General features: G+C 41.6%; 1 protein-coding gene across 1 annotated transcript in view; it reads left to right on the plus strand.

Moving 5' to 3' along the window:
• Positions 1-22,500, plus strand: part of dcc (DCC netrin 1 receptor) — a 328,455-nt gene that overhangs the window by 84,177 nt on the left and 221,778 nt on the right. Inside the window, 1 exon segment of the mRNA XM_069168937.1 lies at positions 8,578-8,937. Within this exon segment, the coding sequence (XP_069025038.1) occupies positions 8,578-8,937 (360 nt within the window).

The raw sequence follows: 22,500 nt of genomic DNA on the forward strand, positions 1-22,500 counted from the left end.
GTGTGTGTGTGTGTGTGTGTGTGTGTGTGTGTTCGCATGGTCTTGGCTGTTGTCCACATCGCTGTCACTGACTCTCATCTTATCATTTAAAGTCCAGGACAGCTGTATATCCTGTCCCTCTGGGACCAAACAGTGTCTTCTGTCAAGGTGTCCACCTGCTGCTCCGTTCACTGAGACCGGATCTGAATGCTTTTAAAGTTGGTCTGATGAGGTCCCGTCGGTTTCACACGGACGCTCGTATCGCAGCTCTTTGTCACCGCTGCTGCGTGTTAATTGGTGAATTGGTGAAGTATCATGTTACTGCCAGCGTTAGTTTTCCTTTTATGTCTCTGCAGGTCACCACATTTTAGGCTCTTATCCCGGGATCCTACTTTTTTATTTTTATATTACTTATGAATTGCAACACAAAAGACAAACGTGTGTGTGTTTAAATTATTATTGGTGGACGGGCAAAGAAAACTAAAGTAAGATAACACGATGGATGGGATCAAGTTTGTGAGAGATGACCAAACTGAGAGTTTTTGATGTACGATGATACATCTTCCAGAGAAAAGTAATCTATTGGAAGGTTTTTCCAGTGCGTAATGTGTGTGTGATCTTTCTTGTTTTCACGAGGATAGTTTTCTTGGCGATGGTTACGGCCACACAGTGTTTAGTCTGGTGTTTGTTTTGTTCAGTTATTGATTGTTGATTGTTGATAGGTTACCTAGTAACCAGAGTGAGGGAGATGATGGGATGACGGACACTGACTCTGTGGTCGTCCCTGGATTCTGCTGTAAAGGTCCCACAAGAAGCATTTTGTTGACTTGATGATTTGGTCATTTCCTTACCTTTTGTGCTTCTATAATAAGAAAGCTGGCTATGTTGTTGTATAATTGATTTTTGTTCTGTTTTAATTGTGTTTATTATTGTTATTCCCGACGTAGTGATGTGATAATAACGACGTCTGAACATGGTATTTTATTTTGAAAATTAAGGAACGTGGCTTCTATGAAAACCAGACTGAACAAGTGTCTCCTTCAGGTTCAGAGCATCTTAAGAAGCTTCACAATCTGCAGAAAGAACCAACAACGAGGAGTTTTCTCTATGTTTTGTTTTTTGTTCAGTCTAAACACGCTCACAAAATAATTGGTTGATCTGGTACTTTCTGTCACCATCCTCACTTCTTGCCAAGTCTCCTCCACTTGGCTGATGGAAAACACTCTGGCATGGAGCTTCACTCCTCAATCACAGCAGAGCCCCCGTTGACTGCAGAGTGACTGTCATCAATAATCATTAGAGAACATCAAGCAACTAAAGAGATATAAGATGACATCAAAGAGATATAAAAAGGCCACAAATCCACCACCGACAAAATGTTATCCAAAACAAACATAAAATGGATACAGTGATGTAAAGACTTACTTTTAGTACGTACTGGAGCTTCCCTTAAAAAGTACGTACTGTTCCACATAGTATGAGTACAATTGGGAAACACTACATCATCATAAAAATGCATCTTGACCTTTGACCCTCTTGGTTATTTCGGTCATTTTAATCCCTCTTCTTCTTCTTCTTCTTCTTCATTTTGTGGGCGGAGCATCAGCGCCACCAACTGTCTCGACAGCTCAGGCGATGTGATGAATCTTCCGCTGCGCAAAGGATTGTGGGTCAGAACAGCTGGAGTAGCATGCTGACCTGCAGACTGCAGAATAAAGTACTTTTGGCATACTGCGGTTAACATACTATGTACTAGGACATACTACATATTTACCTGGCATTCTTAATAGTATATCAATAGGGTATTGAAACGCAGGGAAAGAGACAAAGAAATACAATTATATTTTGTATTTTATTTTATTTTATTTTATTTATATAGCACCAAATCACAATCTAATTCATCTCAGGGCACTTTATATAGTTTTACAGTATTATAGAGAGAAACCCAGTGACTCCCTTCCTGAGCAGCATTTAGCCACAGTGCATCATGGGAGGTACCCAGCAGCCTATAGGCCTACAGCAGCAGAACTAAAGGATTGTTCAGGCTCATACGAGCCAGCCCCGACTGTAAACATTATCAGCAGGAAAGTTAAAGCTGAGAGAGGATGTTTGCCTCCCAAGCCCTGGCTGGAATAACATGATACGATGAAGTCTTTCAGATACAACAAAACTTTGGGCTTTTAAAGTAAGAGGAGGGATTTTAAATTCCATCCTTGGTTTTCCACTTAAGAGGAGCTAAGGTGAGAAATCTGATCTCTCTTCTAAAACAAGAACAATGATGAAGCTGTATCGATCACAACGAAACGCAAAGCTCCCTCCAGCCTGCGTGTCCTGACCCAGTGTTGGAGGAGCGAGGGCCCATTGATGTTGTTTGATAGGTGCGTGATTTCAGATGATCAACAACAATCATGTACACTCGCTCTGAAGCATTGCTCTGGAAAATCTCCAAAGACATGTAAGAGCGTTCAAAACATACAGAAAATGCTTTTCACTACAAATCTCTACTCGTAAACAGGTTCCAGTCGTTGTGATTTCACAACATTTTTTCATCTTTGCTGTCTCAATAATCTGTTTCTTCATTTGAGAGTTTTCAATTTCTCACATGCTTGAGTGTCAAGAAATGAAATCTGTGACAGACAGAAATCGATGACAAACTTTAAGTGGAAGATGTTCATGTTTTTCAAGTTGGAACTAAGAATTATTTATTAAATTTGTCATCTGGTCTAAAAAATGACAGAAAAATGCATTTAGCATCGTCAGCACCTAAACTTAAAAGTTTGTGTTAAAAAATAAAGAATTGAAAAACAGCTTCATGTTCCAGATTGAATATGAAGAAAGGTTGAGTGAGAAGCAGTGAAGAGAGAAAAGACGGAGTGATAGCATCAAACTGCAGGACAACGAGGACAAGGACACGCTGATGAAGTGACTGACTCAGTGTGTGTGTGTGTGTGTGTGTGTGTGTGTGTGTGTGTGTGTGTGTGTGTGTGTATGTATGTGTGTGTGTGTCTGTGTGTGTGTATGTGTGACCAGTGGAAGTGAATACAGATAGAGCTGTCAAGATAGTGATTTACTGATAGAGAGAGAGGGGGAGGACTGCTGAAGGGGAATCAATGAGAAGGAAACCGTGAAGGAAAAGAGAAAGAATAAATGAGAGGAAGGGAAGAAGGAGGGAGACGAGGAGAGAGATAGAAGGATAGGGAAGGAAACGAGGAGGTATAGAAGGATCTGAGGGACCCTATAAGGGCTTCACGTCCACCTTATCTGAAGATGCAACACAGGACTGGGGGTGTGTTGGAGGCAAATATCTGTCTGAGATGTATCTGAGATGTAGCTGAGTTACTGTGTGTGTGTGTGTGTGTGTGTGTGTGTGTGTGTGTGTGTGTGTGTGTGTGTGTGTGTGTGTGTGTGTGTCTTTGTGGAATGGATGTTATGTTAATACATGACGATTACAAGCCAGTAATACCTTTCTACGGATTTTAGACGGTATTGTCAGGTTTAATTTTTTTAAGCAGCGTAGTTATTTTGGATTGTTAGGTGAGATTATTGGCTGTAGACAGTGTGAGTGGATGAAGGAGGATGTCGGGGTGGATGGATGTGTCCACATAACACTGGACTTTAAAACAGGAGATCGCTGTATGTTTCTCATTTAAAATTAAAACATTTCTGTTCCATAATTAAGTTTTGTAATTTTTCTGACAAAGGTCCTCCAATCTTAGAAAAGTATGTTTTTAACCCCAGCCATGATCTTTTTTTGAAGCTTTACCAAAATTGTTTGAGCTTAAACCTTACAAAATATTTACCTCAGAATAATCACATCTTAAGAGTCGTTCATTTATTTTTTTTAACCATTGTTTTAGTGACATATGACCTGCTCATCCAAAAAAGCTAAAAATCAATAGAACATATTAGTTGTTAAACTTGAATGTGACTTTTCAAAGATCAAATCAGTTATCTGTTGCTAATTGCAAAATTAAATTTAAGACTGGCTTTTAATTGGACGAACATGGCAATCAATTCATATACAAGTTTGCACACGTGATCATGCAGTATTTATAATTATAAAAGGCATTCCTCTGGTTTATTAAGCCGTGCAAGAGTGTGACACAGCATCATTTATGCACAGCAGCTTTGAGCATTTAATTAATGATGGAAGTAAATTAGGTAAACAAAGATCCTGATGCAATTCATTTACTAAAACCTCATCATCAGTGATGTTTCAAGCACATTGCTCTTCATCAGTGTTGGTAATAAATTAATTGCGTTGGGAGCTTTAGGTTTGTGTAATTCACTTCTGCTCACTCAACATTGTTCCAGCACCTGATTTCAGCATATCGGATGAGTGTTCTTTGATCACTTTGACATTTAATTAATGCCAGTGATTGCCGTTTATAAGACGCAGGTTTTTGTATGGTATCATTGAACCGCTTTCTACACTTGGCAACAGTTCTCACAATACCAGGGGAAGAGACATGTGCCATATTAGTTACCTTTTCCCAAGCTAAGCTAACATCATCAGCCCGTGGAGGCCGACTCATAACGCCATAAACTCTGTGATTACGAGAATGAACCTCCTGGACAAGTATGTCGGTTTCCTCCTGCGTGAAGTTTGGATGAGGTGGCGGTCTGCTCCTTCTTCAATCGGTCGAAACTGACAGTTTCACAGAGGTCTCAAAGTGAATGAGAGGAGCTCATTTGATCAGCCGTGATTGGCTGTCACACCTTCTCGTTATATATTCCTCCTACATGCTGCGCCACAGATGCCTCTTTTGCTTGTGTACACAGAAATACCCCAAAAGTTGGCCACACCTACTTAACTGCAGCTGCCACCTCTCCTTTGCGTATGAAAATAGGGCCCGCATCATGAGATTAATGGCTTTTTTGTTGATGGTTGTCTGCATCCTCATTGCAGCTGGGAACAGACCAGGAGATTACGAAGTCTTTATACCTAATGGTTGTCTTATCAGTTTTCCTGACAGAGAAATAGAAACTGTGCAGGTTTAAAAGCAACGTCAGTAAAATCAAAAACACAAAAAAAAGAACATTCTCTGTGCTTCAAAGCCGACTGTGCACCGTAACGACGTGACTTCAGGCTCTTCTGAGCCTCTGTTCAGACTTTCAGGAAACACACAAATGCTGAACGGCAGCTTTGACTGAACAAACCGCCTCTCTGATCAGGATGAAACACTTTTCAGCAGCGTCGACATCAAAGACAAGAGGAGATGCCGCTGTCGAAGACTTTCCCAAGATTAAACAAAGTAAAAACATAAAAAACAAAGACTACAACAGGTTGCTGTGTGTTTGATAGAAATGATGACGTATGCTGCATTGACAGGTTGGAGGTTAGACTCACTTTGACACGTTCTCTGATGTAAAGAGACACATATGACAAAACTAATGACAAACAAGCACATACACAGGGATAAGCAGATCCTGCACATTAAAGCACGAGGAAATACATACGAATTTTAGACTTCATGTGCTTCATAAAACAGAACAAAGCTGCTACCCATACTGCCCAGAGCAAGGCAGTATGGGTTCGGGGTTTGATTGCACCTGTGGCTGTTGAGGCAGACGTGGAGGGAAGATGTTTGATGCTCTGTAAACTGTTAGATTGCTTCAGTGTTTCAAAAATGTGAAGATCATGTGGGAAGAGATGAAAACAGAAATGTCACACAAATGATGAAATTGTGAAGAGAAATCTGCATGTTTATGCTTTTACTTCAAATGATCAAAACACTTTGAGATTTGTTCATATATGTATATGTCTCAGTCCTGCTAACATGAAAAGTGACTTCTGAGGTTAGAGTTCCATGAAAAATTGCATGTGGAAGGTTTATTAAAGCAAATTGCGCAATGACTAAGACCCATATGTGGCACACCCAAAAATGGCCACTTTTGTGCCATTTTCCAATTAAATTTGTCATTGTTTTAATTTCTTGCAACTTCTGGGATATAATATCAGCCTAAAGAGATTAAATATGATTACAAAATGTAATTTTGTCACATGATTTATACAGGAAGACAGCAAAGCTGAGTAGTTCCTCAGGTGGAACTGTCTGCATTAGCCGTTGCACCCAGGATGGGTTTTGGGTGGGACCACTTCCAGCTCCTCAGGTGAAACCAGCCCAGTGTGCTGTGTCTTCATTGATACTCAGCTATACTTGTACCTTAGTATTTGGTAGAAAACTGCCAGTACTCACTTATGGAGAACCCAGTTTTATGTATGCACTACTTTTGGAAGAGTTCGGCCCAGTTCAGCATTTGCAGGTGAGCTAGCTGCACACCGCGGTGACGTGGGTTGCTGGTACCTGGGCGTAGTTTTGCAGGAATGCTGCTAAGATTATTTCATTTGCACAGTCATTATTTGGGCTCTCACACTACAGGAAAGCATTAATGTTTCAGTGTTTAGTTTATTTTGACGTGTTAAAAGCTTGTTGAAATAAAATGGTAACTTATGAGAAACATAATATAAATCAAGTTTTGTTTGCAACACGAAGGATGAGTTTGAATGACTGGTCGGAAATATAAAAGGTGACAGATTACTAGTTACCTTGTTAAAAATATAATATATGAAGTAACTATTTGAATTACTTCATCAAAATAATATAACTTCTCACATTTAATTACATTTCTATTATTATTCTTACAAATCTTTTAGATTGAGCAATAAAGATGAACAGTTTAAAAAAAGAAATGTATTCTAGACTGTAAACTTTACGACAGAACTCAACACTGAATGCTGTCAGACTTTCATTAAAGACACTTCAGTATAAGTCGAATTAAGATTGAAAGATTTCTTTTATTCAAAGCACAACTATTAAAACAAATCACAACTGTGTGCATCACAACTGATTGCAGTGAAGGAAAAATGTTCCTAAAGTTGCCTCCAAATCACTGAAGTACAGGTGATATGTGTCGTATGCCAACAGTGTGATAGAAACTGATAGAGTACACACCAGAGAGATGCAGTCTGGAAGACCAACTGAGTGCTCTGTGTCGTCATAGCTGCTAAACATCCCCTGCATATTGCAAGGATTTCATTTTTGTTGCCGTGGTCCCGTTCCTGGAGCCCACAGATAACCACTATTTATAGTTGAGAAACCTCTGGTGGAGATGGCGTCGGTTGTTTCAGTGCCCGCTAGTGGTCATAGTAATTATGCTAGGTTTTATGGCATAGAGGAAGTCAGGTAATGTTATAGAGCTAAAAAGTACATGTAGGGAGGAGGTTGGGCTGGATGGATGGGTCAACAAAACATTGTCACATCATATCCTGGGTTCAGATTTCCACCTGTATAGACCAGTATGCCAGTTTTAAGAATCCCAGATATGTTAGTTGGAGTACTAATAAAGAAGCTGGAATACTGCTGCAAGGGAAACACCAAAAAAGCGTGGCAGCAAAAGGCTCCAACATTTGGAACGAGTGAGCAGAATTTTGTTTTTTTGGTAAAGAAGTTAAATGTCACGTATCTTGATCATTTGGATGGCAAAGCTTTGAGACCTATGGAAGCTCTACAAAAGCCTGCAACAAAATGTGGTATCATCAGTCATATTAATGAAAAAAATAACGAGGTTTGTTGTGTGGGATGAAGATAGTTTTTTTTATTGTGTGGAAATAAAAAAAATGTAACAGGTTGTTTTTTTATAAATTGAGGCCATATATATGTCACATTCATATATTTAACTTATTGACCTACTGTGTTTTAAACCGATGGCTGTAGGGTGAAACTGAAAATCAATGACTTTGCTGTTGTGCTTTATTAGCTGATTGCATTGAGTCGTAAATTATTAGCGGCAGATGTCTGGACTCATTTCGGCGTGTTGCCCTTATTATTCATGTAGGGTTCAGGAAGTCATCTGATTAGCTAATCCTGTGAAATACATTGGGATAGAATGGATATTTGTATTTATCTCGGTTTTCTGACAATATTCTTCTACCACGACAGCCATGGCCACATTACATTGCTACGGGCGACCCTGGGACATGAATTGATTGTATTCTCCCAGTTAACCCCTGTTTGTGGTAAATTAGACAGGCAACAATAAAAGCACACCTAAAGGTCCTATTATACAATTACACTTGTGGCGTATATACCAAAACTAATTAGCAAACAATCAGATTTCTGACAGAGGGAATATTGGGCCTTGTGGCAGTTGCCTGCTTTGCCCAGTGATGATGATTGTTTTTGATCTCACATAATGAGATGTTTGTTTACTTCTAGTATCACCGATTTAGTTTATTTTGTTTTGATTTATTGTATCTTGTATTGAATATGGCACCTTCTCCACTGGACGCCCTGCTGTATTTCATCCCTGTTGTAAACCACCTGTATTTGGTTGCAGCTGAGTTTATGTGTTAGAGCTGAGTGTTAGAGCTGAGTTTATGTGTTAGAGCTGAGTTTATGTGTTAGAGCTGAGTGTTAGAGCTGAGTTTATGTGTTAGAGCTGAGTTTATGTGTTAGAGCTGAGTTTATGTGTTAGAGCTGAGTTTATGTGTTAGCATTGCGTTGCATTTGCTCAGATAACTTGCTGTACTTTTGGTGACCTCATAATTTTGTGCCTCCAATTAACTCCTCCTCATCTCTTTTGCTCCTCCTACAGCCTCAGATGCCTCCTCATCGTCCTCCTCTTCCTCGTATACTCTCGGAGGTTTTGTGGACTTTACTTTCACCCAGGAGCCTCAGGACATGGTCACGGTGCGCGGCGGTGTGCTGCAGCTTGACTGCCAGGCCCAGTCGGATGCAGCGGCGGGACCTCCCACCATCACGTGGCGTAAGGACGGAGTGCTACTTAGCACAGTGGTTGATGAGCGGCGGCGACTGCTGGGTAATGGCTCACTGCTGGTGCAGAATGTGGTGCACTCACGGCACCACCGGCCCGATGAGGGAGAATACCAGTGCCTCGCCACGCTGGACGGACTGGGAAGTATCGTGAGCCGGACAGCGAGGGTCACTGTGGCCGGTAAGAGACTGCTCTCTTTTATTGTATTCATGAATTGGTTTGATAGGTTTACTCGTGTCCGGAAGAAACATTTTACAGGGCAAAAACCAACCCTTTCTTGCCCTTGAATCATCTCTTTCTTTTAATCATTTAAAATAAACTCCTGGTTCTTGCAGATAGTACATGTGGTGTCCCCCAAGGCTCAACTTCGGGTCCTCCTGTTTTCCCCATGTCAACAGTTTGTCCCTACTTGGCTCTATAATGCAGAAAATGTATACTTTATTGTTATACAACTGTTTCTGTAAATGACATTGAATCACCACTGACTATAAAATGTATAAACAGTACTATAACCACTACACCCATCCACTGGCTGGGTGTCCACTTAATGCACAGGGGATTTTAAAAATAAATAAATGGTGATCATCAGTAAGAATAAAAAAGAAATGAGAGGGGAGGAAGGAGCAGAAGAGAAGAGAGCCCCCTCATTCAGATTAATGTTGCCTCAACACCTTGACCTGCCCTTGAGAGTTATAGTGGCTACACACACACACACACGCGCACGCACGCACACACACACACACACACACACACACACGCGCACGCACGCACGCACACACACACACACACACACACAGACTTAATAGTGCTTAGCTTCCTCCTTTCATTTTACTGTTCATATTTATTTAATAGAACCAAAGTAATTCACCTGTAATGTAATTTAGTAAGTGAAGTGTGGCTTAAGATCAATACAGTTTATGGGAGACATTAATAGACAGAAAGGCGCCGAGGCTTAAGTGCATCACCATCATCAACAGAGTGTGCTGTCTACACTGTGTGCAATATACTGTATTAGAGCTCAGAGAAAGTTTTAGGGGATGAAAGAAAAACCTGACAACAGAAACATTACTATGACTAAAATCAATCAGGGAAAAATACATTTCACCCCTTTTGTAATGAAGTATTGAAGCTTAACATCCAGATTCTCTGCCAGCAGTCTAAATGTTATGTTTTGGGTCAGTAAGACATTATAGTAGACATCAGGCTACAATTTGAAATCCAAAAACGACATTCCAGTTACTTATGCCACTAACTGTCACTTTGACATTTGGAGACTGGCGTGTTAACTGGGAGTTTAGGTTACTTGCTTAATACCAGCTTGGTCTCAGTGTTCTGGGGAAGGTCCAGGTCTCCAGGGTCCAGGACCAGTCATATTTATATGTGGTGCGTTCTTTGCTGGCTTGTTAATGTATGCATAACTTTAGGAATTACCCAGTAACATTTGAAGAGTATGAGAACGACAACTCATAATTTTTTTCAGTATTTCAATTCATTATTAAATTCACCGCCAGCAGGAACCGCCTGCCCCCTCTGAAAAACACAAAATATGAACCTACTTGTAGAACTGCAGTTACATACAGTAACTACTATTTAATTAGAGTTACTGCGCATCCCTTTCATTCCACCTCTGTGTGAAATTCGCACATGCGTTTTTCTGTTACTAAAATGTATGTCAGACAGTAAAAATGACAGTTTTCTAATTACTTCTCCATCAGTGTTGGTAAACTACAGAGCAGAGCTGCATCATCTGCATTTTTATTTAGACATGATACAATTTTTCGTGAAATCTAAGTGGACCCGAGCAGTTCCTTGTGGGACTCCAAGAGATTTCTCCCGTTCTCTGAAGTAGAATGGAAACATAAACTGTTGCACGGCGGTTTAAGACGTGACGAAGCGCTGGTCAAACTTCTCCACTCTCACTCTGAAATACTGCTTGATGATGTCGTCATCGTTCTGACATCATCCACTTTGTCTTCAGCTCCTTAATTTTATCAACAGATCTGGAAAATGTGAATGTGCTCAGTAGATTTGTAGAACAGCTACTGGCTGAATGAAGCTCTCCTTCATCATCAACTCTGACCATCAGCTCTTTCTGTTTGAACTTGTGGTTTGGTAAAACAAATTCACTGCTATCATTTCATCTGAAACTGATCATGTCCGGTTTGCAAAGAGCCATAAAACATTTCATCAGATTAAACTTGTACAGGATACATTGGTCTACTTTAATTTATGTTAAAAATGCATTAATTCACTTAATCAAAAATGAATTGCAGATGTCTCCACAAATCATTAATTATGTTTTACAAGGCAAATGGTAATATTGCTTCTCTGACTGTTCACACTGTTACAGTTATTAATCTGTAGATATCTATGCGCTTGTAAAAAAGTTAGTGTTTTAAGGTTGGGATAAAAGGTGCTAAATACTACGTGACGTTTTAAATATCGTACATAATGTTGACTTTATTGATACAGAAAAGGTGATTAAACCTTAAACTTGAGGTCCAGCTTTGTTCCTCAGACACTCTCAAATGATTTGTGTTTAAGTGGCCGACGAAATGAAAACATGCTGAACACTTCATGTGACTCTGATAACGAGGTTGTGGACAACGCGCACACACACAGTTACAGTGTGTATCAGTTGGTCGTCTCTTTATCTTGCTCAGCTCTTTGAGCTTGAGTGTTTTGGTCTCTGGAGTGACTCTCCATCCTCCCAGTCAATTAAAGCAATTAAAGAGACAGGAGACCAGCAGCTGCAGCTCACAGGGAGGTCAGTGTGTGTGTGTGTGTGTGTGTGTGTGTGTGCGTGTGCGTGTGCGTGCGTGCGTGTGTGCGTGCACGTGTGTGTGTGTGTGTGTGTGTATGAGCAGGAGAAAGACAACTGTCTTCGTGGTTTACCACTCTCACTATCTTCGGACACCTTTTCTGCAGCAGGAAGTAACAACTCGTAACCTGAAGCTTTCTGTAAACTGGACTTGAAACCAGGACTGTAGTTAAGATCATTTAAATCCCAAAGACAAGTCAAAATCCTTGCAAGCTTTGAAAGCGAATCAAGGCCTGATATTTTCAAAAGAAAGTACTTCTGTTTTGCTGTTCATCAAGGTGAGACAGTAAAATCTGAAATTTAAACGTGATTTGATCAACAAGCTAGTTTCCACCCACTGAGTGATGTTTACATCCATCAGCTGTTCATTCTCCCGCTCCCTCATTGTTAACTGTCCTTTTTTTCCAGAATCATTTCACACATCAATGATCTCCTGTTGGTTATTCTACAACTCTTAGTTTGTGATAAAGTGCTTTCAATTAATTCTTCAATAACTTCATTTCTTACACAGTTAAGTGTCTCACAAACCACTTCACATATCAACGGTCTCCTGTTGATTATTCTACAACACTTAGTTTGTGATAATGTGCTTTCAATTAATTTTGTGGATTTGTTTTTTATGTCTTCAATAACTTCATTTCTTACACAGTTAAGTGTCTCACAAACCACTTCACATATCAACGGTCTCCCGTTAGTTATTCTACAACTCTTAGTCTTAAAATAATTTGCGGTTGCATAATTTTCTGGATTTCTTTATTGGTAAACAAAACAGGGGACATTTGATGTGTGAAGTGATTCTGGTGACAATACTCTGCATAAGGTTGAGGTTATTAAATCTTTTTTAGAGTACCTCTCCTTTCTTCAGTGTTGCCCATGGATGCAAATGAGGTTGTAGCCTATGATTATAGTTTGCTGTCTTGCTTCCCCCGGTAGGAATGAAGCATTGTTTGGGTTTTAAATATGCTTAATTAAGGAGGTATTGATTCAGGAAGTTCAAATTTGACAGTATATTTTACAACTTCTTGTCCTCCTGTTTGCAGTAACATTACTGTGTGACACTTGTGAAGTTGCAGGACTGTTTTCTGTTCGGTGAATAATAAGCCTGAAAACGATCATCTTTTCTGCTTCATTCTGAAGATCTACCTGCTGCATGTTGTTAAAGTTGTTCTATTCTCGTTATCAGCTCAACGCAAAGTTTATGTGCTTTACTCACAGGAATGTGAGCCTCCTCCAAAAATAACCCAACAAAAACTGTTGCAGGCGCAGTCCTACTACTTTCAGTCCTTACTGCAGCTACTAAATGCATGTAGGGAAAATAAACTGATGTCTCTACGGGGAAATGCAAATTTACAAGATAATGTTTGAAAGTGAGGCATTCACAAGAACAATATGAATGTTATTCCAAACACATAAAACTATGTCAGAATGGTGTTTTAGACTGAGACAAGTTTAAGTTAAAACTCCCACGAGAGGGAGGTGAGTGAAAACCCAACACCCATAAGAGCTGGATAAGATAACCAATACTCTCACAAGTGTAAGATGAGTGCTAAAAACACCAAGACGAGCCAGAGTCTCATCAAAACACCAGGAGATGAAGATGAGTCCCAGTTAAAGATCCCCAAAGAGAGAAAAACATGACGACTGCGTCATTTTATGATCACGTATCACTGCAGGAGCTGGGTACTGGCTTCAAATGTGTTGGTTGCGTTGGTTGCGTTGGTTGCGTTGGTTGTGTTGGTTTAATTGGTTGCATTGGTTGTGTTGGTTGTATTGGTTGTGTTGGTTGTATTGGTTGTGTTGGTTGTATTGGTTGTGTTGGTGGCCTGATGTCTATAGACAGAAATATGTGTCAGCAGAAATTCAATTTTAATCACTGATATTTGAATGGGAATTTCTCAATTTGAATATTTTCATTAAAAAGCACATTTTAATCTCATAATTAGATTAGTATTCAACTTCAATAATTGTTTTGAAAAACTGAATCTGAATAGCATAATTAAAATGTTCTTTTTATTTGAAACTGAATTTCAATAAACTGGAAATTGCTTTGAAACCGTGTTTGATCCTCACTGAAAATTCAAATTTGACATTCAGCTCTCATGATTCAAATGCAGTTCATGAAATTAATTTTCAGTTTGTGTGTCACACATCCGGGTCTTTAAAGGAAAAGCAGTCGAGTGCATTTCACCACGACTGTTATGCTATCCGTGTATACGTCAGCCTCCTTTTCATATGAGGCGCATTGGAAAAGTTGAGACGGCTCCTGTTGCGGAGGGCAGCACTGTGACATGAACTGACATCATAGAAATAATTCAAACTCAGTTCCTACTGACACATTTCTCTGCCCATAGATACCTGGGGTGGTTACTATTGTTGCGTTTGTTGTTGTTGCTCCTAACAACCCTCGGAAATACCTGCAGAATTTGTTTCAGCATCACAAATTCATGGACGTTCAAGCAGCACGACTGGATCTTAATATCTCTCCTAATCTGAGTTCCTCACTAAACACACACTTACTGTCAGAGACGATTCACCCACATCCGAGTATTACTTTAAAATGTGAATCAGTTCCGCCTGCATGTCATTCACACACACACACACACACACACACACACACACAGACACAGACACACACACACACACACACACACACGCACGCACACACACACAGACACACACACACACACACACACACACACACACACACACACACACACACACACACGCACACTGCTAATTGAATTTTTAAGCCTCGGTTGTTCATTACCATTTTGCCTTGTAATGTGCTGTGTCGCCCGTGTGTGTGTGTGTGTGTGTGTGTGTGTGTGTGTGTGTGTGTGTGTGTGTGTGTGTGTGTGTGTGTGTGTGTGTCTGTGTGTCTGTGTGTGTGTGTGTGTGTGTGTGTGTGTGTGTCTGTGTCTGTGTGTGTGTGTGTCTGTGTGTGTGTGTGTGTTCAGAGATGACTGTAAACTGGGTATGAATTAGAAACACTGAACTCTCAGATGTAGAGAGAGAACATACAAGACTGAGCAGAGAAGAAACAGTGTTGAAGAATGAACAGAAAGAATAAAGAGACATGAAGTTTCTTCAGACCATCTGCCCAAAGATCTTCATCAAAGTCAGAACAGCAATACAAAACAACATCCATCCGGATCCAAACCACATGTGGAGGTTGGAAATGTGATTCCAGTCAGATTTCTGCAGATCTCAGTGCGGACGCTCTGCTGGCTCAGATCGCATTTCTTGTTTTGGGGACAACGTGACTCTCAGAGACAGCGTGAGCAGAATCGGAGCTACCGCTAGCAGAGCTAACAGAAAGTATAGAGGACAACGGTAACACCGGTAACACCGGTAACACCGGTAACAACGGTAACAACGGTAACACCGGTAACACCGGTAACAACTGTAACAACGGTAACAACGGTAACACCGGTAACAACGGTAACAACTGTAACAACTGTAACAACGGTAACACCGGTAACAACGGTAACAACGGTAACAACTGTAACAACGGTAACAACGGTAACACCGGTAACACCGGTAACACCGGTAACACCGGTAACAACTGTAACAACGGTAACAACTGTAACAACGGTAACAACGGTAACAACTGTAACAACTGTAACAACGGTAACAACTGTAACAACGGTAACAACGGTAACAACTGTAACAACGGTAACAACGGTAACAACTGTAACAACGGTAACAACGGTAACACCGGTAACAACGGTAACAACTGTAACAACGGTAACAACTGTAACAACTGTAACAACGGTAACAACTGTAACAACGGTAACAACGGTAACACCGGTAACAACGGTATCAACGGTAACAACGGTAACAACGGTAACACCGGTAACAACTGTAACAACGGTAACACCGGTAACAACTGTAACAACGGTAACAACGGTAACAACGGTAACAACTGTAACAACGGTAACACCGGTAACAACTGTAACAACGGTAACAACTGTAACACCGGTAACAACTGTAACAACGGTAACAACGGTAACAACGGTAACAACGGTAACAACTGTAACAACGGTAACAACGGTAACAACTGTAACAACTGTAACAACGGTAACAACTGTAACAACGGTAACAACGGTAACAACTGTAACAACGGTAACAACTGTAACAACGGTAACAACGGTAACACCGGTAACAACGGTAACAACGGTAACAACGGTAACAACGGTAACAACGGTAACAACTGTAACAACGGTAACAACGGTAACACCGGTAACAACGGTATCAACTGTAACAACGGTAACAACGGTAACAACGGTAACAACTGTAACAACTGTAACAACGGTAACAACTGTAACAACGGTAACACCGGTAACAACTGTAACAACGGTAACAACGGTAACAACGGTAACAACTGTAACAACGGTAACAACGGTAACAACTGTAACAACGGTAACAACGGTAACACCGGTAACAACGGTATCAACTGTAACAACGGTAACAACGGTAACAACGGTAACAACTGTAACACCGGTAACACCGGTAACAACTGTAACAACGGTAACAACGGTAACAACGGTAACAACTGTAACAACGGTAACAACGGTAACAACTGTAACAACGGTAACAACGGTAACACCGGTAACAACGGTATCAACTGTAACAACGGTAACAACGGTAACAACGGTAACAACTGTAACACCGGTAACACCGGTAACACCGGTAACAACGGTAACACCGGTATCAACGGTAACAACGGTAACAACTGTAACAACGGTAACAACGGTAACAACGGTAACAACTGTAACAACGGTAACAACGGTAACACCGGTAACACCGGTAACAACTGTAACAACGGTAACAACGGTAACAACTGTAACAACGGTAACAACGGTAACCCAAATATACCGTCTGCTGCCAGCTTCCGTGTTGAAAACTTGCGTCACCAGCGTACTATGCGTACGTCGTTGCCGTAGCAACCCATGCAAATAGGTTGGTGATTTCTGGACACACCAAATCTGATCTGTTCACTTGCAAACAACAGTGCGGACAGTCGGTCCTTATTCACAACATCTGGCGGTTCACTCAAACTCCACGACCTGGAGGAAACGTCTATGATGTCACTGCTAGCATAAACACAAATATTGCGCAACTACATTTAGCATGACATCATTAGTGACCGTTAATTTCAGGTTGAGCTCATCAGCAATGTTCAAACATGTCTCTAAATGACATGTCTCTAAATGTTCAAACATGTCTCTAAATGACATGTCTCTAAATGTTCAAACATGTCTCTAAATGTTCAAACATGTCTCAAAATGACATGTCTCTAAATGACATGTCTCTAAATGTTCAAAGATGTCTCTACATGTCTCTAAATGTTCAAACATGTCTCTAAATGACATGTCTCTAAATGTTCAAACATGTCTCTAAATGACATGTCTCTAAATGTTCAAACATGTCTCTAAATGTTCAAACATGTCTCAAAATGACATGTCTCTAAATGTTCAAACATGTCTCTAAATGTTCAAACATGTCTCTAAATGACATGTCTCTAAATGACATGTCTCTAAATGTTCAAAGATGTCTCTACATGTCTCTAAATGTTCAAACATGTCTCTAAATGACATGTCTCTAAATGTTCAAACGTGTCTCTAAATGTCTCTAAATGTTCAAACATGTCTCTACATGTCTCTAAATGTTCAAACATGTCTCTAAATGACATGTCTCTAAATGTTCAAACATGTCTCTAAATGTTCAAACATGTCTCTAAATGTTCAAACATGTCTCTAAATGTTCAAACATGTCTCTACATGTCTCTAAATGTTCAAATGTGTCTCTGAATGTTCAAACGTGTCTCTGAATGTTCAAACGTGTCTCTAAATGTTCAAACATGTCTCTAAATGTTCAAACATGTCTCTAAATGTCTCTAAATGTTCAAACATGTCTCTAAATGTTCAAACATGTCTCTACATGTCTCTAAATGTTCAAATGTGTCTCTGAATGTTCAAATGTGTCTCTGAATGTTCAAACGTGTCTCTGAATGTTCAAACGTGTCTCTAAATGTTCAAACATGTCTCTAAATGTTCAAACGTGTCTCTAAATATTCAAACGTGTCTCTAAATGTTCAAACATGTCTCTAAATGTTCAGTCGTTACCGTGGTGATACTTCCCGGCCTCGCCACACACAAAGCATCATTTCTGAACTGCAGCGGCGGAGCTGCAGAATCCGGCCGTCCCCATCGATTCAGAGACGATTTGGACAAATCCCAACGAATAGTGGTGATGAGACGCGAGGTTGGACTCAGAGGAAGATAATAATAATAATACTAATAATACTAATAATACTAATAATAATAATTACTCCCAAGGCGAATATTCAGCGCTCAAATCCCTCCACTGCCCTCGCCTGTTCATGATTTGCATGTTATTATCTGTCCGAGTCAGTTTGGTCCGTTTGTCTAATGAGTATGATAACAGCCACCGTCACCATGGAGATGGTTTGTTTGTTTGTTTGTCTCCTGCCAGGTGTGGAAGGTGCTGGTTCTATTCCCAACGTAGGGAGCTGAAGTGGATGACGCCACTTCATATTGAGCTCAGGTTCACACTTTCTTCTTTTCCTTCTTAGCTTTTCCTTCCTCCTGGATGCCCTCCTCCTCCCCTCCTCCTCCTCCCATCCTCCTCTTCACCTCCTCCTCCTCTCCTCCACCTCCTTCCCCTCCACCTCCTCCCCTCCTCCTCCTCCCACTGTCCTCATCCCCTCCTCCTCCTCCTCTCCTCCACCTCCTCCCCTCCACCTCCCCTCCTCCTCCTCCTCCCCTCCCCCTCCTCCCCTCTCATCCTCCCCTCCTCCTCCCCTCCACCTCTTCCCCTCCACCTCCTCTCCTCCTCCCCTCCACCTCCTCCTTCTCCCCTCCTCCTCCTCACCTCCTCCTCCTCTCCTCCACCTCCTTCCCTCCACCTCATCCCCTCCTCCTCCTCACCTCCACCTCCTCCCCTCCTCCTCCTCCCCTCTCATCTTCCCCTCCTCCTCCTCCCCTCCTCCTCCTCCCCTCCTCCTCCTCTCCTCCTCCTCCTCTCCACCTCCTCCTCCCCTCCACCTCCTCCCCCTCCCCCTCCTCCCCTCCTCCTTCTCCCCTCCACCTCCTCCTCCCCTCCACCTCCTCCTCCCCTCCTCCTCCTCCCCTCCTCCACATCCTCCCCTCTCATCTTCCCCTCCACCTCCTCCTTCTCCCCTCCTCACCTCCTCCTCCTCTCCTCCACCTCCTCCCCTCCCCCTCCTCCCCTCCTCCTTCTCCCCTCCTCCTCCTCCCCTCCTCCACATCCTCCCCTCTCATCTTCCCCTCCACCTCCTCCTTCTCCCCTCCTCCTCCTCCCCTCCTCCTCCTCCCCTCCCCCTCCTCCTTCTCCCCTCCACCTCCTCCTCCCCTCCACCTCCTCCTCCCCTCCACCTCCTCCTCCCCTCCTCCTCCTCCCCTCCTCCACATCCTCCCCTCTCATCTTCCCCTCCTCCTCTCCACCTCCTCCTTCTCCCCTCCTCCTCCTCACCTCCTCCTCCTCCCCTCCCCCTCCTCCTTCTCCCCTCCTCCTCCCCTCCACCTCCTCCTCCCCTCCTCCTCCTCCCCTCCTCCACATCCTCCCCTCTCATCTTCCCCTCCTCCTCTCCACCTCCTCCTCCTCCTCCTCCCCCTCCTCCCCTCCACCTCCTCCCCTCCTCCTCCTCCTCCCACCGTCCCAAAGGCATGACCCATTTCTCTGAGACTCCTTCCTGCTGCTCTCCTCCGTTTCCTCTCTTCCATTCTGTGATCCTGAGTTCAGCTCTGTTAACTCTGCTCCACACGTTTGATTCATGACGCGGTTGACTTGGTTTTTATTAAATTCAGGCAGCATGCTCTCTGATCATGTCCAATGAAAAACGACACGAGGCCTCTTTGATTCATAAAATAACAACAAACCACAAATTCCACCAGCTCTCCTGTTCGTTTTCTGGAAATCACTTCCAGTCTCTAAAAAGTGGACAGAATGAGGTTGATGACTCTTTAATGTCCTCAGAACTATTTTTATGTTCAAGTTACTGAATGTCACAAAGTAGTCTCGCATGACAATGTTCAAATTAGTCACGTCAACAGCATGTGAACAGTATTTTAAAAGATAAGTTCCAATATAAAACCTTCTGAAAATCAACTTGCCTCAGCAGGAGCTGTGATGATCTATTCCAGATCCGATTATCACGTCACTGTACTGTGAAAACCTTTCTATGCAGACGGAGTATCATGAACAGAGATGAAAGAGAAACTATGAGCTGGGATGTCATCTTGTTTCTTAGCTCACTTTATTCAGGAACAGAAACATGGTAAAACGTGTGGGAAGATGGATGAAGCTGTCGAAGTTGCTGTAAGCCAACATACGGAAATTAACTTGTGATGAACAGTTTACTGATATTGATGCTAAAAAGGTTTTGCTAGCTCCTCTGAGCAACCACTGGCAAAGCAAAGAATGACATCAGAGTAATACATGACAACCTTTCACAGGTAAAAACAAGGGAGGTGAGGAGGAAGGACACAAATACATTTTTTATATTTTAATGACTATTCAAATATTCAAAAAATATGCCCTACCCCAAGTAGCAACGTCAGATGTTCATGTTGAACATCTAGTTTTAAAGAATGAGGCAATCACATGTGAACATAATTCCTTTGAGAAAAAGCTGTGAACACCGAGTTCTTTAAAGTCCTCTTCTTCAGGCACAGCAGGGAGATGCTGTAACTCTGACCTCACAGTTATACGGCCTGGGAGTGAACGATTCAATTATCCTTCGTGTTTTACAATAAGCAGGTCATTCAAAATAAATTGAATTCTTATTTACACTGTGCAAAATGACAACACAAGTCATTTTAGGGCACTTAACTGAGTAAGGTTGAGACCTTTCAACATTAAAGAGAGAGAATCCCAATGATCCAACAATTCCCTTGTGAGTGACAGCTGCGAAGAAAAACTCATTTTAACGGGAGGAAGGACCAAACTGGGAGAGAGAAGGCAGAAAGATAATGAGATGCAGCGGTGACAGAGAAATGCAGTGAGGAGCTCAGTGCATCATGGGAGGTCCCCCGGCAGCTTAAACCTACAACACCGTAACGAAGGGATAACCGAGGTCATCAGAGCAGCCTCGACTAAAACTTGAATCAAAAATGATGTTCATATTCACCAAACAGATCCTCATTGCTGCAGATGTTCTTGCTGTTCTCATGTTTCAGGCTTCAGTGTCTCATCAAGACAAGATTTGTGAAAACCTCCCGAGCACACAAACGATGAGAATAAGTTGTCAGGTCAAACTCCACAATTCAGCACTACTGTCCACAGATTACAGTCCTGTCAGAAACTAGTTTCTAACATGTAAAATGTGTTTCAACATATTGTTCTGAATTCTTTATTACGACTTTAAGGTTCGTTGCCGTTCTGGTTAAGTTAAGCCACCAAAGATGAAATCGACGTCCTCCAAAGACGCAACAACAAGCCTGTGTGTTTGTTTCCAGCTGCAGGCATCAGTGTGATCAACTCTAGAATGGACAGCAGCAGAACTTATATAAGACGCAATCCAAATCCACATCAGCGTCCCCGTCGCCTCCGATATGTGTGATGCCACAACGGTTTAAGTCCTCGCTGCATCCAGCGGTGGCTCGTCCGACGACTCCGGAGTCAAACCGAAGCTTCTCTGATGTCACAGAACAGAAACAGAAAGGAAGCGCTGCTTTCTGAGCTGTGAAACAGAGGCAGCAGAAACTGATTCCAACCAGCATGAAAGCAGAATAATAACAACTCAAACCGCCAGAAAACCTGTCACCAAACTGCATTTATTTTTCTGTCTCCTCTGCAGATGAATCGTTTTCATGACTGTATGCTGACAGGAAAATTAGGACTCTTGGGATTTGGAAACTTTCTCAGATTTCATATTTTAAAACGTGAGGAAATAAACACTGCTCGTCTATCAAAACTTTTTTTTTTTTCGTGTTCTTTCTCCAGAATGTCATTTTCAGTGTTAAAATGTGCCCATAAAACACCCCAACTGATCCAGAGATGGGACGCAGAGTGCTGGTCTGGTCCTGTTCACACCCTGAACATCCTCCTGACTGACCTGATCACCACTGGACACGTCCAAGTACAGATCCGTCTCCAAAAAAGTTGGGCTGCTGCGTAAAATGTAAATAAAAACAAAATGCAATGACTTGCAAATCTCATAAACCCATATTTAACTGCAAATAGAGCAATTGTTTTTCATAAAACAATCCCATTTCTCCCTTTCAACACTTGGTCTGTTGTCTTTGCTCTATTTGCAGTTAAATATGGGTTTATGAGATTTTCAAATCATTGCATTTTGTTTTTATTTCCATTTTAGACAGCGTCCAAACTTTTTTGGAAACGAGGTGGTACACGTCTCCATTAACCTTTTGTGATCAGATCTCACTTCCCAGATCGATATACAAATGAACATGTGCATCATGTGAACAAACAGGAGATGAGAGCAAGAAACAGACATTTAACAAAATCAGACATCTTTGGTCACTCTGGCCTCATTTTATTGCACGGTTACAAGTTATTACTGTCAAATATTCTACCCAATTATGTTCTAAAGAAATACAATAAATCCCCAAATATCCCAACTGCACATTGTTTTATTTGGTTTCCGTTCCACTTTGTCGTGAAGCACAACCGGTTTTTAAAAGAAGATCTGTTGCTGGCGTGGAGGCCTGAAAATAACGACATCCATCGGAGGCTGTGGTGAAACATGGTTTCTATTGCTGGTGCAGAGGGCGTGTGAATATTCACTATTTATATATTTAATAGTAACCTCAAACTTCTCTGGTCTTTCACTGTTGGTGAGACGTAAAAGATGTTTGAATGTTTATGTGGACTTCAGGAGACATTATTTCTACATTTTCAGATATTTTACACAC

The sequence above is a fragment of the Embiotoca jacksoni genome, unplaced genomic scaffold, assembly GCF_022577435.1.
Source record: "Embiotoca jacksoni isolate LCO1_2020_lvr unplaced genomic scaffold, fEmbJac1.0.p SCAF_42, whole genome shotgun sequence".
Lineage (NCBI taxonomy): Eukaryota > Metazoa > Chordata > Actinopteri > Embiotocidae > Embiotoca > Embiotoca jacksoni.